Genomic DNA, 17546 nt, shown 5'->3' with positions numbered 1-17546 from the left:
CTCCCAGGTCAAAACCATTTATAGACGTATACATTTTAAAACTATGCCATTGTTTCATTTAAGAACAGGACAGTTCAGAGATGTTTTAAAAACAATAATTGCATTCATGTTTTATCTACAGCTTTCCTCCATTTCCTGCTGAAAAGGGCAATAAATTTAAGCCTGAATCACTTCCTAGCACAGATGGATATTCTTGTTAGGGTAGCAAAGGGAAATAAGGCCGAAAAAGATCTATCTTAGTCTCCCTTAATTTTCAAATTCAGCAAAAAAACATGTGACACATACAGATAGAATTGTCGGCTATCAATAAAATTAACTGTCTTGGAAATGGCCCTGGGTTGGGCCCAGAGGCAAATAAGGAGCTGTGATGTTCCTTCAATACACCAGGGTGATTCGACACAAAAAAAATGTAACCCTTCCCTGGTGCAGAGCTGACGGGATTGGATACTGTAGCCTAGAGGATAATTCTCTGCCTTACAAGGCAAAGGTTGCAGGTTCAAGTCCCAGTGGGTATGGCTAGCTGAGGGGGGCAAAATAAGGCCAAAATAGATCTCTCCTAGTCTCCCTTAATTTTCAAATTCAGCAAAAAAACATGTGACTTATATATATATATATATATGTAGATTGTTCTGAGTTTGGGTTTTGCCCCGTGTAATATTTTGAGTGTCTATGCGACGTTTCGGTGAAATCACATTCACCATCATCTGGCTGGAGTTTTAAGCTTCGTGCTGCTGTAAATATTTACAGCAGCACGAAGCTTAAAACTTCAGCCTGATGATGGTGAATGTGATTTCACCGAAACGTCGCATACACACTCAAAATATTACACGGGGCAAAACCCGAACTCAGAACAATCTACATACATATACCCGTGAAAATCTACGAAAACACACACACACACACACACACACACACATATATGTGTGTGTGTGTGTGTGTGTGTGTGTGTGAAATGTTTTTTTAGCTGGAATTTTAAAATTAAGGGAGACTAGGATGGTCCCATTTCGGCCTTGTTCTGGCCTCATCAGCTAGCGACACCCTTCCTTACTGGGATTTGATCCAGTGGACTCTGCCTTGTAAGGCAGAGAATTAGCAGTTGAGCTATCAGATCAGATCCCTTCCAACTCTCTATATATGTAGATATATGTGTGTGTGTGTGTGTGTGTGTGTGTATATATATATATATATATATATATATATATATATATATATATATATTTGTTTTCGTAAATTTTCACGGGTATATGTATGTAGATTGTTCTGAGTTCGGGTTTTGCCCTGTGTAATGTTTTGCATGTCTATGCGACGTTTCGGTGAAATCACATTCACCATCTTCAGGCTGGAGTTCCAATCTTTGTGTTGTTGTAAATGGAATATTAGCAAACTGACATTTCTTTCTAGTATGTAGTGTGGGGGTGGAGATTTGCTTTGAATGTAGCAAATAGATTGGGTGACTATGCTTCAGTGATCTGATTGGTTGGTGTAATCATAGTTGTTAGAAGGAATGACATGAAGATTTTATGAAGTTTTTTTTCCACCCCCACACTACATACTAGAAAGAAATGTCAGTTTGCTAATATTCCATTTACAACAACACAAAGATTGGAACTCCAGCCTGAAGATGGTGAATGTGATTTCACCGAAACGTCGCATAGACATGCAAAACATTACACAGGGCAACCGAACTCAGAATATATACAGTAGTCCCTCGCTATACCGCGCTTCACCTACTGCGGCTTCACTTCATCGCGGGTTTCTGAGGAAGCTGATCGGCAGATTTAAACAGCCCGCCGAACTCGATCGGCAGGTTTTTCAAAAAAAAAATAAAATCTAAAATTGTAAATACTGTATTTAAATACTGTATCTAAAATAAATACTGTGTGGGAAGGGTTTATAAACACTTAAAACAATGAAAACTACCAAACAATTACAATATAAATACTTAAATAAGTACTATCAGTCGATAAATTCCCCATCGCGGATTTCATCTATCGCGGCCAGATCTGGAACGTAACACCAGCGATAGGTGAGGGACTACTGTATGTGTGTGTGTGTGTGTGTATATCTATATCTATATATATATATATATATTCGTAGATTTTCACGGGTACAGGTATGACGGTCTTGGTATATTCGTGTTTCTTCCCGTGTAGGATTTGGAAATTTCTGGCGACGTTTCGATGAGGTCCCACTCATCATCTTCAGGCTGGTGTTTCTGTCCTTGTTCTAAGGCGAACACTGCGAGACCTAAGCTGCCTTCCTTCTATAAATACTGGTGGCTGGGTGTGGTTTGATGGCTCAGCAATTGCCTGCTGTGTAGAAACTTCCTGGTGAGTCAGTGGGGTAACATCTGGGGTCCTTGATGTAGCTAAAGTATGCTGATTGGTTAATGGTTGTTGATTAGGCGTGATATCCTGGGTAGTTGGGGCTTGCAGGCTACTTGATTGTTTTGCAATATGTGTTCTGAGTCTAGTTTCTGTTTTTATGGCTGGGTTACGTTTGAGGGCTGGTTTCCAGATGTCTGGTAGGCGGGAGGTATCATCCCGCTTGTTCATATTTTGAGGATGTTTTTCTATCTCGATGGCTTCCATTATTATTCTTTTGCTGTAGTGTTCTGTTTTGGAAACTAAATTAATTTCCAAATTAATATATATATAATTTTGCCCCGTGTAATGTTTTGAGTGTCTATGCGACATTTCGGTGAAATCACATTCACCATCATCAGGCTGAAGTTTTAAGCTTCGTGCTGCTATATATTTGTATTTATATATATATTTGTATATATATATTTGTATATGTGACTATTCAAACCATGGATAAGTGAGCAGGTTTTGTTAATGAAACAGCACGTTACTAATATGTTCCCCTCTCTGTATACAAAGTCTTTTCCTGAGCACAGTTCTTTTGACATTACCCAGAATTTATATTACAGTACTTATAAAAAGTCGCATTTAACCCCTTTTCCCCCTATATTTCAGCCATATGATGTTGCCTACGTCTAACTGGGATTCAATCGCTGATTCACTGAAGCCAACAAACTGCGCGGCTGAGCCAATTCTAGCAGAGTTCAGGGGTAGCCGCCGTGACAAGCATCCTGTAGGACAAACTGAATTCAAGTGACTTATTGGAAAACAGGAAATCCGGCTGAAATTAGCAGCGAGGGCTGTTGGACTGTCTCCCTGCTGGGTTTTTTTTTAAACATTGATCCTTAATCGGGATGAAGCCAGAGTCTTCCAACGGCCAAGGGCTACACTTTACACCTCTTTTTTAGAAAAAGAATATATGTTTGGACTGAATTCAGGAAAAGCAAGGACCTGCACCAACAGAGCGAGGAGTTTTGGATTTCATTGTGGGAATCCTAACTCTTAACTTCACCCCCCACCCACCCCAATTTTCAAGTACAGGGAAAAGGCTCAAGATTGTTTTTCTTTAAAGTTTAATCTAAGTTGGAGTTTGGGTGCAAAAACGGAATGTGGGATACCGTAGAGCTTTCGTCCACAAGCTTGTTTTATCTATCTACCTGTCTGTCCGTCTGTCTAATCCAGTGATTTTCAACCTTTTTTGATCCGCGGCACATTTTTTACATTTACAAAAGCATGGGGCACATTGAGGGGGGGGTCGGCTAAAAAAAGTTTGGACAAAAAAATTATATCTCTCTCTCTTCCTCCCCTTTGCTCTATTTCTCTCTCCCTCCCTCTTTCTCTCCCTTCCTCTTTTTTCTCTCTCTCCATCCCTATTTCTTTCTCTCTTCCTTCTTTCCTCTTTTTTGCTCTCTTTCTCTCTCCCTCCCTACCTCCCTCTATGTCTTTCTCTCTCCCACCTTCCCTCCCTCCCTCTCTCTCTTTCTCTTTCTCTCACTTGCTTTCTTTCTCTCTTGTTCTCTTTCTCTCTCTCTTTCTTTCTCTCTCTCTCTTTCTTTCTTTCTCTCTCTCTTGTTTTTTTCTCTCTTTGAGCTTCGCGGCACACCTGACCATGTATCACGGCACACTACTGTGCCACGGCACACTGGTTGAAAAACACTGGTCTAATCATCCAATCTAGCTCTGTCTCCATCCATCCTTTTTTGTCTATCTAGTTTATTCATTTATTTGATTTGTATGCCGCCCCTCTCCGTAGACTCGGGGCGGCTCACAACATATAATAAAACAATTCACAACAAATTTAATAAATTTAATTTTTTAAAAAAAAACAACAACCCATTATTAAACCAGACATACACACAGACATACCATACATAAATTGTATAGGCCCAGGGGAGGGGGGAATGCCTCAATTCCCCCATGCCTGACGGCAGAGGTGGGTTTTAAGGAGTTTACGGAAGGCAAGGAGGGTGGGGGCAGTTCTAATCTCCAGGGGGAGCTGGTTCCAGAGAGTCGGGGAGACGGCTCTTCCCCTGGGATCCGCCAGACGACATTGTTTAGTCGACGGGACCCGGAGAAGGCCAACTCTATGGGACCTAATCAGTCGCTGGGATTCGTGCGGCAGAAGGCGATCCCGGAGATATTCTGATCTCTCTATCTCCATCTGATCTATCTCCATCCATCCATCACTTTACTCATCCATCTATCCCTCCATCCCTCCATCTCCTTATTCATCTTGCCAGCCTACCTCTCTACCTATCCTAGCTCTACATCCATCCATCCATCAATCCCTCCCTCTCTCCTTCCCTCCTTCTTATAAGATTGTCCATTCATCCATGACACTGGGCAATGAACACATTTTTTTAAAAAAAAGAGAGATAACTTCATTCAATAAAAATACAAAACCACTTGAGCTCCTGTACTAATGTCCCAAATCCATATCCCATACCTTGATCATCACAGCTGGCAACCTTGAGTCACAAGAGTGTTGCACTATTATTAGATTAGAGATTGTGAAATGTTTTCAAAAATTAAGGCGAAGGCATCTGGATGTTTAGCTTTTAGTCAGCATGGGTTCAGCACTGTCCCTTGTTGATGCAGAGCTGTGTTGCTCAACCTAAGCAATTTTAAGATGGGTGGACTTCAAGTCCTGGAATTCCCCAGCCAGCCATGTTGGCTGGGGAATTCTGGGAGTTGCAGTCCACCCAAAGTTGCTTAGGTTCAGCAACACAGCTTTAAAGTTATAGCTGTTTTCAACCATCAGTGATGATAGAACTGTTGCACTTACCCAATTAAGGAGACCATCTGTTCCACTATGTGTTTGCTGAAGGTGATGATCACAAAAAGTTTCTGGAAAAACAACCACAAAAGACACACAATAGTCAGGTAAATGCTTGAAGGGAGGAAACGAAACAATGAAGGGTGCCTGTTTAGTTCTTTGATTGCTCTTGTGCTGATCTTCCTTTACCAAATTCACGTAATTGACACCACACTTCCTCCAATTTCTCTCCCACTCTCTCTTTTGGTCACATCATTTTTTCTAATCTCTGTTCAGCGTTAGTCAATTCCAGTGATGGCGAACCTATGGCATGCCGTCTGGCGGAACCCAGGGGAAGAGCCTTCTCTGTGGTGGCCCCACCCCTCTGGAATCAACTCCCCACCGGAGATCAGGACTTCCCCGACCCTCCTTGCTCCTGAAAACCCACCTATGTTGCCAGGCATGGGGAAATTGATATACCCCTCAGCTATTATGGTTTGTGTATGGTTTGTTTGGGTTATATGATTGCTTTTTATTATAAGGGTTTTTAAAAACTGCTTTTTAAACATTAGATTTGTACACTGTATATTGTTTGTTGTGAGCCGTTCCGAGTCTTCGGAGAGGGCCGGCATGCAAATCTAGTACATTATTATTATTATTATTATTATTATTATTATTATTATTATTGTCATCGTCATCATCATCATCATCATCATCATCATAGAAACATAGAAGTCTGACGGCAGAAAAAGACCTCATGATCCATCTAGTCTGCCCTTATATTATTTTCTGTATTTTATCTTTGGATGGATATATGTTTATCCCAGGCATGTTTAAATTCAGTGACTGTGGATTTATCAACCATGTCTGCTGGAAGTTTGTTCCAAGGATCTACTACTCTTTCAGTAAAATAATATTTTCTCATGTTGCTTTTGATCTTTCCCCCAACTTTATTATTGATGATGATGATGTGTGCTACAGGTGGCACGTGGAGCCATATCTGCTGGCACACGAGCCGTTGCCATAGCTCAGCTCTAGCGCATATGTGCATGCCAGCCAGCCAGCCGATTTTCAGTTCACCGGAGGCTCTGAGTAGGTGTTTTTGGCCTCCAGAGGACCTCTGGGAGGGCGGGAGAAGCCTCTGGCTTGGGGAAGGTGAAAAATGGACCTACCAGGCCCACCAGAAGTTTCTGGCCTTCAGATGGCCTCTGCGAGTAGGGGGGGGGGCGGTTTTCATCCTCTCCAGACATTAAATTATGTGTGTGAGCACTCGTACATGCGTGATAATAATAATTAATAATAATTAATTAGATTTGTATGCCGCCCCTCTCCGAAGACATGGGGCGGCTCACAACAGAATACATAAAAATTAATCATACAACCCAAGCAAACCAAACATAAATCATAGTGGCTAAGGGGCATATCAACTTCCCCAAGCCTGGTGACATAGGTGGGTTTTTAGGAGCTTGTGAAAGGCAAGGAGGATGGGGGCAGTTCTAATCTCAGGGGGGAGCTGATTCCAGAGGGCCGGGGGCCGCCACAGAGAAGGCTCTTCCCCTTGGTCCCGCCAGACGGCATTGCTTAGTCGAGGGGAACCGAAGAAGGCCGATTCTGTGGGACCTAACTGGTCACTGGGATTCGTGCGGCAGAAGGCGGTCCCGAAGGTATTCTGGTCCGATGCCATGTAGGGCTAGCGTGTGCACATACACTTTCAGCATCTGGAATTAGGACTGGCTGCAAATATGTAGGGTCTATATAGTCTGGAGGACAGAAGGGAAAGGAGGGACACGATCGAAACATTTAAATATGTTAAAGGGTTAAATAAGGTTCAGGAGGGAAGTGTTTTTAATAAGAAAGTGAATACAAGAACAAGGGGGTACAATCTGAAGTTAGCTGTGGGAAAGAACAGAAAAAAATGTGAGAAAATATTATTTTACTGAAAGAGTAGTAGATGTTTGGAACAAACTTCCAGCAGACGTGGTTGGTCAATCCACAGTAACATGCCTGGGATAAACATATATCCATCCTAAGATAAAATACAGGAAATAGTGTAAGGGCAGACTAGATGAACCATGAGGTCTTTTTCTGCCATCAATCTTCTATGTTTCTAACGTTTCTAATTTTGGGAGAAATACCGAAATTCGAAGTCTGGCCTTAATGGAAGGCTCCATGTTGGGGGAAAGGATGAGATATGTATAGCTTTGCCGGAGGATAAGCAGATAAAAAGTGTTCAGCTTTGTTGAGATAACTCTTTGGAAGACAAGCTGTTCTAGAGTTGTTGTTGTTTTAAACTGTCATTTATTGTGATGTATGCCACTTGCGGTACAGTGGGGGAACTTTCTCAGACTACTCAACATCGGTTAAATTGTGTATCTGTCATATAATTCCAAGGTTTTGTTTCCCATATTTTCCCCCAGCCAATCTGGAACGCGTGTCTCCTTTTTCAAGAACATACGGCAGTCAACAAACGTCCGCACTCGGTATCTTTGCAAGTGTGCGTGGTTGCTAACCCAGCAGAGGATTTTAGCGAAATTTAGGCAGCTGTGGGAGATTCAAAAAATCAAATCCCCCCACTCCCTATGCCAAACAGAAAGCAGCTACTAGGGTCGCCCAGAAAGTAATGCACCACATTTTTTTTTCTCAGCCTACAGTAATGGTACGAATGTGAATATCTTTAGATCTTTAGATTATGATCCCCGCTATATAGAGTGCTGGTGAGACCACATTTGGAATACTGTGTTCAGTTCTGGAGACCTCACCTACAAAAAGATATTGACAAAATTGAACGGGTCCAAAGACGGGCTACAAGAATGGTGGAAGGTCTTAAGCATAAAAGGTATCAGGAAAGACTTAAGGAACTCAATCTGTATAGTCTGGAGGACAGAAGGGAAAGGGGGGGAAATGATCGAAACATTTAAATATGTTAACGGGTTAAATAAGGTCCAGGAGGAAGTGTGTTTAATAGGAAAGTGAACACAAGAACAAGGGGACACAATCTGAAGTTAGTTGGGGGAAAGATCAACATGAGAAAATATTATTTTACTGAAAGAGTAGTAGATGCTTGGAACAAACTTCCAGCAGACGTGGTTGGTAAATCCACAGTAACTGAATTTAAACATGCCTGGGATAAACATATATCCATCCTAAGATAAAATACAGAAATAGTATAAGGGCAGACTAGATGGATCATGAGTCTTTTTCTGCCGTCAGTCTTCTATTATTATTATTATTATTATTATTATTATTATTATTATTATTATTATTATTATTTACATTTGTATGCCACCCTTCTCCAAAGACTCGGGTGTGGCTCACAATGTAAATAATACAGCAACAAATCTAATCAATTAAAAATTACAAACTAAAAACCCAATACAGTAAAATCAATCAGCCATTCAGTCACAACCACATATTTCATTTATTAAATTGGGGGGGGGGGCCTTGATCTAATTGCCCCATGCCTGGTGACATAAATGAGTCTTAAGACTCTTGAATGGCTGAGATTTCTTTATTGTCAGCCTGCCTAAATTCAGAAGAAATGTTCCCCAGGTAATGTATACAGAACAGGCCTGTTTCCCTGCAAAAGAGCTGGCTATGTTTAGTCTGCAGAAGGGATGATTAAGAGGTAATGCTCCAATATAATCGCCAGCTATGCATATCTGAGAGGCTTTCGCAGAAAGGGAAAAGACTGCAGCCCAAATTTGAAAGAACGAGATTTCCAAGTTTGGGGAAGAACCCATGAATTTTTATTTTTATTTAAAAAAAACCCCAAATCTGCTGATGGAAGATACGGGTATGCCCATTGCAGAAAACTGATTTGCTTAAGAACCATGGGGTTTACTTAATGACCATGTTAAGAATAACAGAATTGGAAGGGAACTTGGAGGTCTTCTAGTCCAGTGTTTCCCAACCTTGGCAACTTGAAGATATTTGGATTTCAACTCCCAGAATTCCCCAGCCAGCAGTGCCAGAGGTGGCACGCAGAGCCATATCTGCTGACACACAAGCCGTTGCCCTAGCTCAGCTCCAACGTGCATGTGTGTGCCGGCCAGGTGATTTTTGGCTCACACAGAGGCTGGGAGGGTGTTTTTGATTTCCATAGAGCCTCCGGGGGAATGGGGGAGGCCGTTTTTGCCCTCCCCTGGCTCCAGTGAAGCCTTTGGAGCCTGGGGAGGGCAAAACACGAGCCTACTGGGCCCACCAGAAGTTGGGAAACTGGCCATTTCTGGCCTCCAGAGGGCCTCCGAGGGGTGGGAGAAGCTGTTTTTGCCCTCCCCAGGCATTGAATTATGAATATGAATAGCACGCACACACGCTCTTTCAGCACCCAAGGGAAAAAAGGTTCGCCATCACTGCCCTATATTATTTCAGACAAATTGCTGTCCAATCTCTTTTTGAAAACCTCCAGTGTTGGAGCATCCACAACTTCTGGAGGCAAGCTGTTCCACTGGTTAATTGTTCCACCATGAAATTTCTCCTTAGTTCTAGGTTGCTTCTCTCCTTGATTAGTTTCCATCCCTTGTTTTTTGTTCAGGTGCTTGGAGAACAGGTTGACTCCCTTTTCCTTTGTGGCAGCCCCTCAGATATTGGAGGACTGTTATCATGTCACCCCTGGTCCTTCTTTTCATTAAACTAGACACTCACTTAACAACCGTCACAAAAAAAGGCCTCTGCCGGTGAAAACAGAGCACCTGCGTTTTCAGTGGCAGAGAGCTAACAAAGCAAACTAAAAACAAAATAAAAGGAGAACTGTTTCCCCCTTTGCATTTGAGCGTGGAAGAAGGGACAGAAAAGGAGGAGAAAGACAAAGAAAAATAAGGAAAGAGGGGTAGAAAGGGAAATGAAGAGGGAAGGAAATAGGAAGGAAGGAAGGAAGGAAGGAAGGAAGGAAGGATGTTTTGCGATGTGAATGGGAATGAATGATTTTAAATGATAGTAGTGTTTTATTTTTCTAGTAAAATTAATTGGAGTTTTAGGTTTGTTATATTGTGAGCCGCCCCGATTCCTCGGAGAGAGGCGGCATACAAATCCAATCCATCCATCCATCAATTAATCAATCAAGAAAGAAAGAAAGAGAAAGAAAGAAAGAAAGAAAGGAGGGAATGAATGAATGAAGGAAGGAAGGAAGGAAGGAAGGAAGGAAGGAAGGAAGAGAGTGGGGAGGGTTTGAGGGAAGTCCTTCCTTAGCATTTGGCCACCACAGGTGACGTTGAGCTGCCCCCCCCCCTCCCAGGTCAAACAAAACCTTAATGTGGCCCTCAACAAAATGACACCCTTGACCTAGATAATTCCCTGCTCTTTTCAAGGCAACATTTTTCAAAATTGGTTTGCCATTGCCTGCTTCCCAGGGCTGAGGGGAAGTGACTGGCCTTAAGAAGAAAGAAGAAGAAGCTTTTTGGAGGAGACGTGAAAAGAAAAAGAAAATTATATTCTTTAAAAAAAACCCCAAAGAAAGTCCAATCATCGTTTGAAAAAGCTACCTTTGGGGACAACCATGTCCTGGATGACTGACAACCTCCATAGACAAGAGAGGTGGATGTGAACACATCGTTTCAATCCACCTGGACAAGCAGGTAGAAAGCTTTGATCTTGGTAGGTAAATTACCTGGATATGCATTTTGATGATTGCTTTTCCAATCAAGGTGGCTCCAAAGAATGTCCAGAAGGGAACCAAGAAATGTCCACATGTTATACCGGCCAAGTCAAAGAGAGGATTGGGAATCTGGGAACAGAAAGAGAAGGAGGATTAGCATACGTCTCCACATACAACGTTGCAGGAAACAGCTTTCATAATTACAGGTGGTCCTCGTCTTACGACTGCCAATGGGCCCCAAATTTTCATTGCTAAGCAAGAAGTTGTTAAATGAGTTTTGCCCCGTTTTACAACTTTTTTTTGCCACCGTTGTTAAACGAACTGCTGCAGTTGTTAGAGTCAGTCATTCAATTTATTTATTTATTACTTGTATTTATATGCCATTCACTCCGAAAAGGACTCAGAGCGGCTAGCAATAGTCATAACAATAAAATCCATAGTATAATAAAAAAAAAACCCCAATAATATTCTGAAAAACCATTCATACTTGCAGTCAATCCTAATTCCAGGCCTGGAAAAGCCAGGTCTTAATGGCTTTCCAGAAGACCGGTAGGGTGGAAATAGTGCAGATCTCTGGGGGAAGTTGATTCCAAAGGGTCAGAGCCACCACAGAGAAGGCTCTTCCCCGAGACCCCACCAACAGACATTCTTTAGTGGATGGGACCTGGAGAAGGCTGACTCTGTGGGCCCTTACTGCATATGCCATTAATCGTGAACAATAGTCATAAGCCACTTATTTTTGTAAATTCAAACGGTCACTAAGTGAATAAGTGTAACTCGAGATTTATATGACGGAATGATGGAATAATATCCCACAGAGTCGGCTTTCTCCAGGTCCCATCAACTAGACCAGCGTTTCCCAACCTTGGTAACTTGAAGATATTTGGACTTTAACTCCCAGAATTCCCCAGCCAGCGAATAGGTTAAGAAACACTGAACTAGACAATGTTGTTTGGCAGGACCTAGGGGAAGAGCCTTCTCTGTGGAGGCCCCAGCCCTCTGGAATCGGCTTCCCCCGGAGGTTTGCACTGCTCACACCCTCCTCGCCTTCCGTAAAAACTTAAAGACCTATTTATGCCGCCAGGCTTGGGGCCATTAGACCCAAGTCCCCTAGCCGACGAATGTAGTATGTTTCGATGTGTGAATGGTAATGGATGATTTTAACTCTATTACTATTATTTAAGCTTTTAGTTATATTAATTGGATTTTTTAAAGTTATGTACAGTGTATATTGTTTTTTGACATGTTGTGAGTCGCCCCAAGAACTCAGAGAGGGGCGGCATACAAATCCAACTAATAAGTAAATAATAAATAAATAATAGAGTTGGAAGGTATTTTAGAGGTCTACTAGTACTTCTTAAAATTATTCTGAGAAGACGACAGACTCAAGAAACAAGAGAGGACCATCAATAACTGGTCTTTCAGCTGTGGCGAGGAGGACATTTGCCCAGGTTTGCCTGGTGCATGAGTTGCGGTCCTATTTGGACCGGGATTCACTGCTCACAGTCACTCATGCCCTCATCACCTCGAGATTCGACTACTGCAATGCTCTCTACATGGGGCTTCCTTTGAAAAGTGTTCGGAAACTTCAGATCGTGCAGAATGCGGCTGCGAGAGCAATCATGGGCATTCCTAGATATGCCCATGTCTCATCAACATTCCGCAGCCTACACTGGCTGCCGATCAGTTTCCGGTCACAATTCAAAGTGTTGGTAGTGACCTATAAAGCCCTACATGGCATCGGACCAGAATACCTACGAGACCGCCTTCTGCCGCACAAATCCCAGCGGCCGATTAGGTCCAACAGAGTTGGCCTTCTCTGGGTCCCGTCGACGAAACAATGCCGTCTGGCGGAACCGAGGGGAAGAGCCTTCTCTGTGGTGGCCCCGGCCCTCTGGAATCAACTCCTCCCAGATTTGAACTGCCCCTACCCTCTTCGCCTTCCGTAGAATGTTGAAGACTCACCATTGCCGCCAGGCGTGGGGGGATTAATCTCCCCCCTCCTTTTTTTGCTGACCTTATTATGTTTATTATGTTTTTTTATTTAGTTGGACTGAATGTGTATGACTTAGTAGATAATTTTTTATAATGTATTTTAAATTACTTTCCCCCCCCCCAATTTTTTAACATTAGATTTGTATCTATATTGTATTGCTACTGTGTTTTGAGCCGCCCCGAGTCTTCGGAGAGGGGCGGCATACAAATCTAATAAATTAGAATGCAAATCTAATAAATTAGGAAATAAAACCTCCCTGGCTGGTGGCAATCTTCTGCAGAATAGCATATGCTGCTTGTGAAGCAGTAAATGAATTTTTTCTTTAAGGTTGTCATGATTTCAACCTTCTTAGCTGGGGAATTCTGGGAATTGAAGTCTTTTACTTTAAACTTCCCAAAGTTGAGAAACATTGGTCTTAACCAGACAGTGTCTTATTAAAAACCACAGTTTTGTCATCCTGGTTTGAGAATCTGGATAGAATTCACCCACCGAAATTCAATTTAAAAGAAATGAAGCAAGACCACATAGTGGGAGCTTTCCAATCAGCCTGTGCACTGTAAGGCTGGATCCCTCAAACCATGCACAGTTCCCACATACCACAAGTTTGAGAACTTCTAAACCTCTGAGTAGGTTGAGCAAAGGCTCTGGGATTTTAACCCTTTTTCTGAACACCTTTCTCTCGTTTCTGAAAGTTCTGCTTAAGACCGAGGTCTTCAAACTTTGGCCACTTTAAGACTTGCGGACAAACTGCCCAAGGAGTTGCTGATCCAGTTCTACAGAGGAATCATTGAGTCTGTCATCTGCACCTCTATCACTGTCTGGTTTGGTGCTGCAACCCAACAGGACCGACACAGACTTCAGAGGAGAATCAGAACTGCAGAAAAAGCAATTGCTGCCAACCTGCCTTCCATTGAGGACCTGTAGACTGCACGAGTCAAAAAGAGGGCGGGGAAAATATTTACTGACCCCTCACATCCTGGACACAAACTGTTTCAACTCCTACCCTCAAAACGTCGCTACAGAGCACTGCACACCAAGACAACTAGACACAAGAACAGTTTTTTTCCGAACGCCATCACTCTGCTAAACAAATAATTCCCTCAACACTGTCAGACTTTCTACTAAATCTGCACTTCTATTCTACTAGTTTTTCTCATCATTCCTTTCACCCATTTCCTCCCATGTTGACTGTATGACTGTAACCTGTTGCTTATATCCTAAGATTTTTATTAATATTGCTTCTTCATTGCTTATTTGACTCCTATGACAATCATTAAGTGTCGTACCACGTGATTCTTGACAAATGTATATTTTATTTTATGTACGCTGAGAGCATATGCACCAAGACAAATTCCTTGTGTGTCCAATCACACTTGGCCAATAAAAATTCTATTCTATTCTATTCAACTCCCAGAATAGCTGGCTGGAGAATTCTGGGAGTTGAAGTCCACAAGTCTTAAAGTGGCCAAGTCTAGGGACCCCTGGCTTAAGAAATGTAGCCGTGACAGCCCATAATTTTTTTTTAAAGAGGGAGACCTCTAAGCTAAATACTGTCCCAGATGAAGTACAGCAGTGCCCACATCTGTGGGTTGGCTTTTTTTTTTTTTTTTTTGGAAAGTTCAGATTAGAAACAGTTCAACCGACGTCTTCCATAAGAAATGCACAGAAACCACAGTCATCCATTTTAAAGTCATTTATCAAATATCCTCCACCTTTTGTCTTCCCCCCATTAACAAGTGCTTTGGTCCAGTGACTCAGTCTCCAAAAATGGACCTCTGGTGAACAGTGTGTCTGAAATCCCCTCCACCCCGTGTGAGTGTGTGTATGTGTGGATAAGGGGGAGAATAAACCTGGCATTTATTTGCTACGTATGCTGCCAAAATGAAGATGAACAGGGAAAAACCCCCCGAAACAAAATGCCTTCCTTTTCTAGCAGAATTTGGAAGGGACCTTGGGAGGTCTTCTAGTCAAACCCCCGTGTTCAAAAAGGAAACTTTCAGAGAAATGGTGGTCCGCTAATGTTGGAAGGGCAAAGGATGTTAGCTGAAAATGAATAACTGCTATATTTGGGGCTTAGATTTGGTGGGACCCAGGGGAAGAGCCTTCTCTGTGGCGGCCCCGACACTTTGGGACCAACTCCCCCCAGATATCAGAGTTGCCCTCACCCTCCTTGTCTTTCGTAAGCTCCTTAAAACCCACCTCTGTCGTCAGGCATGGTGGAATTGAGACTTTCCCTCCCCCTAGAATTATAAAATTTATGCATGGTATGTCAGTATGTATGATTGGTTTCTAAATTGGGGTTTTAAATTAACTTAAATATTAGATTTGTTTACATTGTATTATTATTGCTGTTAGCCGCCCCGAGTCTGCGGAGAGGGGCGGCATACAAATCTGATAAGTAAGTAAGTAAGTAAGTAAGTAAGTAAGTAAGTAAGTAAGTAAGTAAGTAAGTAAGTAAGTAAGTAAGTAAACAAACAAACAAACGGACAGTTCTCCACAACATTTATGTATTTTATTGACACCCTTCCTTTATTATTTTTATAAATAACTGAAGGAGACTGAATATAACATATATGCACTGCACACAAAAAATAAAGGGAACACTTAAACAACACAATATAACTCTAAGTAAATCAAACTTCTGTGAAATCAAACTGTCCACTTAGGAAACAACACTGATTGACAGTCAATGTCACATGCTGTTGTGCACATTCAACTTTGTACAGAACAAGGGATTCAATGAGTCTACGAAGAGGGGCGGCATACAAATCTAATAAATAAATAAAATAAGTATTTCATTCATTCAGATCTAGGATGTGTTATTTGAGTGTTCCCTTTATTTTTTTTGAGCAGTATAAATACTGCTCAAAAAAATAAAGGGAACACTCAAATAACACATCCTAGATCTGAATGATAGAAATAGTCTCATTGAATATTTCATTTGCACAACTATTCCATTTGATCAACAGCCTGTGAAATTGACTGTCAGTCAGTGTTGCTTCCTAAGTGGACAGTTTGATTTCCCAGAAGTTTGACTTACCTTAAGTTATATTCTGTTTTCCAAGTGTTCCCTTTATTTTTAAGCAGTGCATATTATAATATATAACATCCAGAGTCCTTGAGGAGTTGGGCAGCATATACATTAGATTAATAACTAAAAACAAATGTATTATTTTGTTTTGTTTTATTTATTTGAATTTCTAGGCCGTCCTTCTCCAGGAGACTCAGGATGGCTTACAAGATAAAGCCTATTCCTTCCTCCCCTTATTTTCCTTAGAATAACAACATTCTAACAGTGTCGGTTGGCGGGCCCCAGGGGAAGAGCCTTCTCTGTGGCGGCCTCGACTCTCTGGAACCAACTCCCCCCAGAGATTAGAACTGCCCCTACTCTCCCTGCCTTCCGTAAACTCCTTAAAACCACCTTTGCCGTCAGGCATGGGGGAACTGAAACACCTCCCCCGGGCATGTACAATTTATGCATGGTATTTTTGTGTGTGTGCTTGTTAGTAAATGGGTTTCTTTTTAAACTTTTTAAAATATTTTAAATTTATTTGGATTTGTTACGATTTGTTATATTTTGCTGTGAGCCGCCCCGAGTCCGTGGAGAGGGGCGGCATACAAATCTAAACAATAAAATAAATAAATAAATAAATAAATAAATTCTAAAAGGGGGGACATGATCGAAACATTTAAATATGTTAAAGGGTTAAATAAGGTCCAGGAGGGAAGTGTTTTTAATAGGAAAGTGAACACAAGAACAAGGAGACACAATCTGAAGTTAGTTGGGGGAAAGATCAAAAGCAACATGAGAAAATATTATTTTACTGAAAGAGTAGTAGATCCTTGGAACAAACTTCCAGCAGACATGGTAGATAAATCCACAGTAACTGAATTTAAACATGCCTGGGATAAACATATATCCATCCTAAGATAAAATACAGGAAATAGTATAAGGGCAGACTAGATGGACCATGAGGTCTTTTTCTGCCGTTAGACTTCTATGTTTCTATGTTTCTAACATTGTGATGTAGCTTGGGCTGAGCGAGAGTGACCCAAAATCACTCAGCTGGCTTTCATTCCTAAGGTGGAACTAGAATTCTCCGTCTCCTAGTGATTGGCCAAAGTCACTCCTTCAGCTTGTAAGCCAACTATACCTTAAAACAGATAATTTGACCCACCACTGTCAATTTGGAAGTTAGGAGTGACTTTAACCATAGGGCTTCACAGCCATTTTTTCCCCCACCCCTGGGCTACAAGTGTCATTTTTGGTAGCTTTAGGTGGTAATAATTGTTAATTTGCCAATCAGGAAAGGGAGAAATACAAATATGGACCGGTAAAGGGTCACGTTATTTTGATTTTAGGATTATTTCTATATATCCACGTTTTTGGAATTTATGTTTTCCTCTTTGGTGTCTAGGTCTCATTGTTATAGGTTGAGGAATGCTCTGGCAGTTGAAGTCCACCCATATGCTCAGTATAAAACAGTGAGATGGATGGATGGAGAAGAAGAAGGGGAAGGGAGGAATGAAGGAGAAGGGGAAAGAAGGACGAAGGAAAAAGAGAGAGAAAGTAAAGAAAAAAGGAAGGAAGGAAGGAAAAAGAGAGAGAAAATAAAGAAAAAAGAAAGGAAGGAAGGAAGGAAAAAGAGAGAAAAAGTAAAGAAAAAAGGAAGGGAGGAAGGGAGGGAGGAAGGAAAAGAGAGAGAAAATAAAGAAAAAAGGAAGGAAGGAAGGAAGGAAAGAGAGAAAATAAAGAAAAAAGGAAGGAAGGAAGGAAAAGAGAGAGAAAGTAAAGAAAAAAGGAAGGAAGAAAGGAAGGAAAAGAGAGAGAAAGTAAAG

The 17546-nt window shown here is 41.6% G+C and overlaps 1 protein-coding gene across 1 annotated transcript in view; it reads right to left on the bottom strand.

The window, feature by feature from the left end:
- Positions 1-17546, bottom strand: part of VMP1 (vacuole membrane protein 1) — a 178930-nt gene that overhangs the window by 26524 nt on the left and 134860 nt on the right. The window contains exons 9-10 of the mRNA XM_070735374.1: positions 10724-10840; positions 5149-5210 (exon numbers count right to left, since the gene is read on the bottom strand). Of these exons, the coding sequence (XP_070591475.1) occupies positions 5149-5210; positions 10724-10840 (179 nt within the window). The remainder of the gene's footprint in view (positions 1-5148; positions 5211-10723; positions 10841-17546) is intronic.

This window comes from Erythrolamprus reginae, chromosome 1 (assembly GCF_031021105.1).
Source record: "Erythrolamprus reginae isolate rEryReg1 chromosome 1, rEryReg1.hap1, whole genome shotgun sequence".
In the NCBI taxonomy this organism is placed as follows: Eukaryota; Metazoa; Chordata; class Lepidosauria; order Squamata; family Dipsadidae; genus Erythrolamprus; species Erythrolamprus reginae.
Note: the sequence above shows the minus strand (reverse complement) of the source record. Positions and strands in the feature narration are given on the sequence as shown.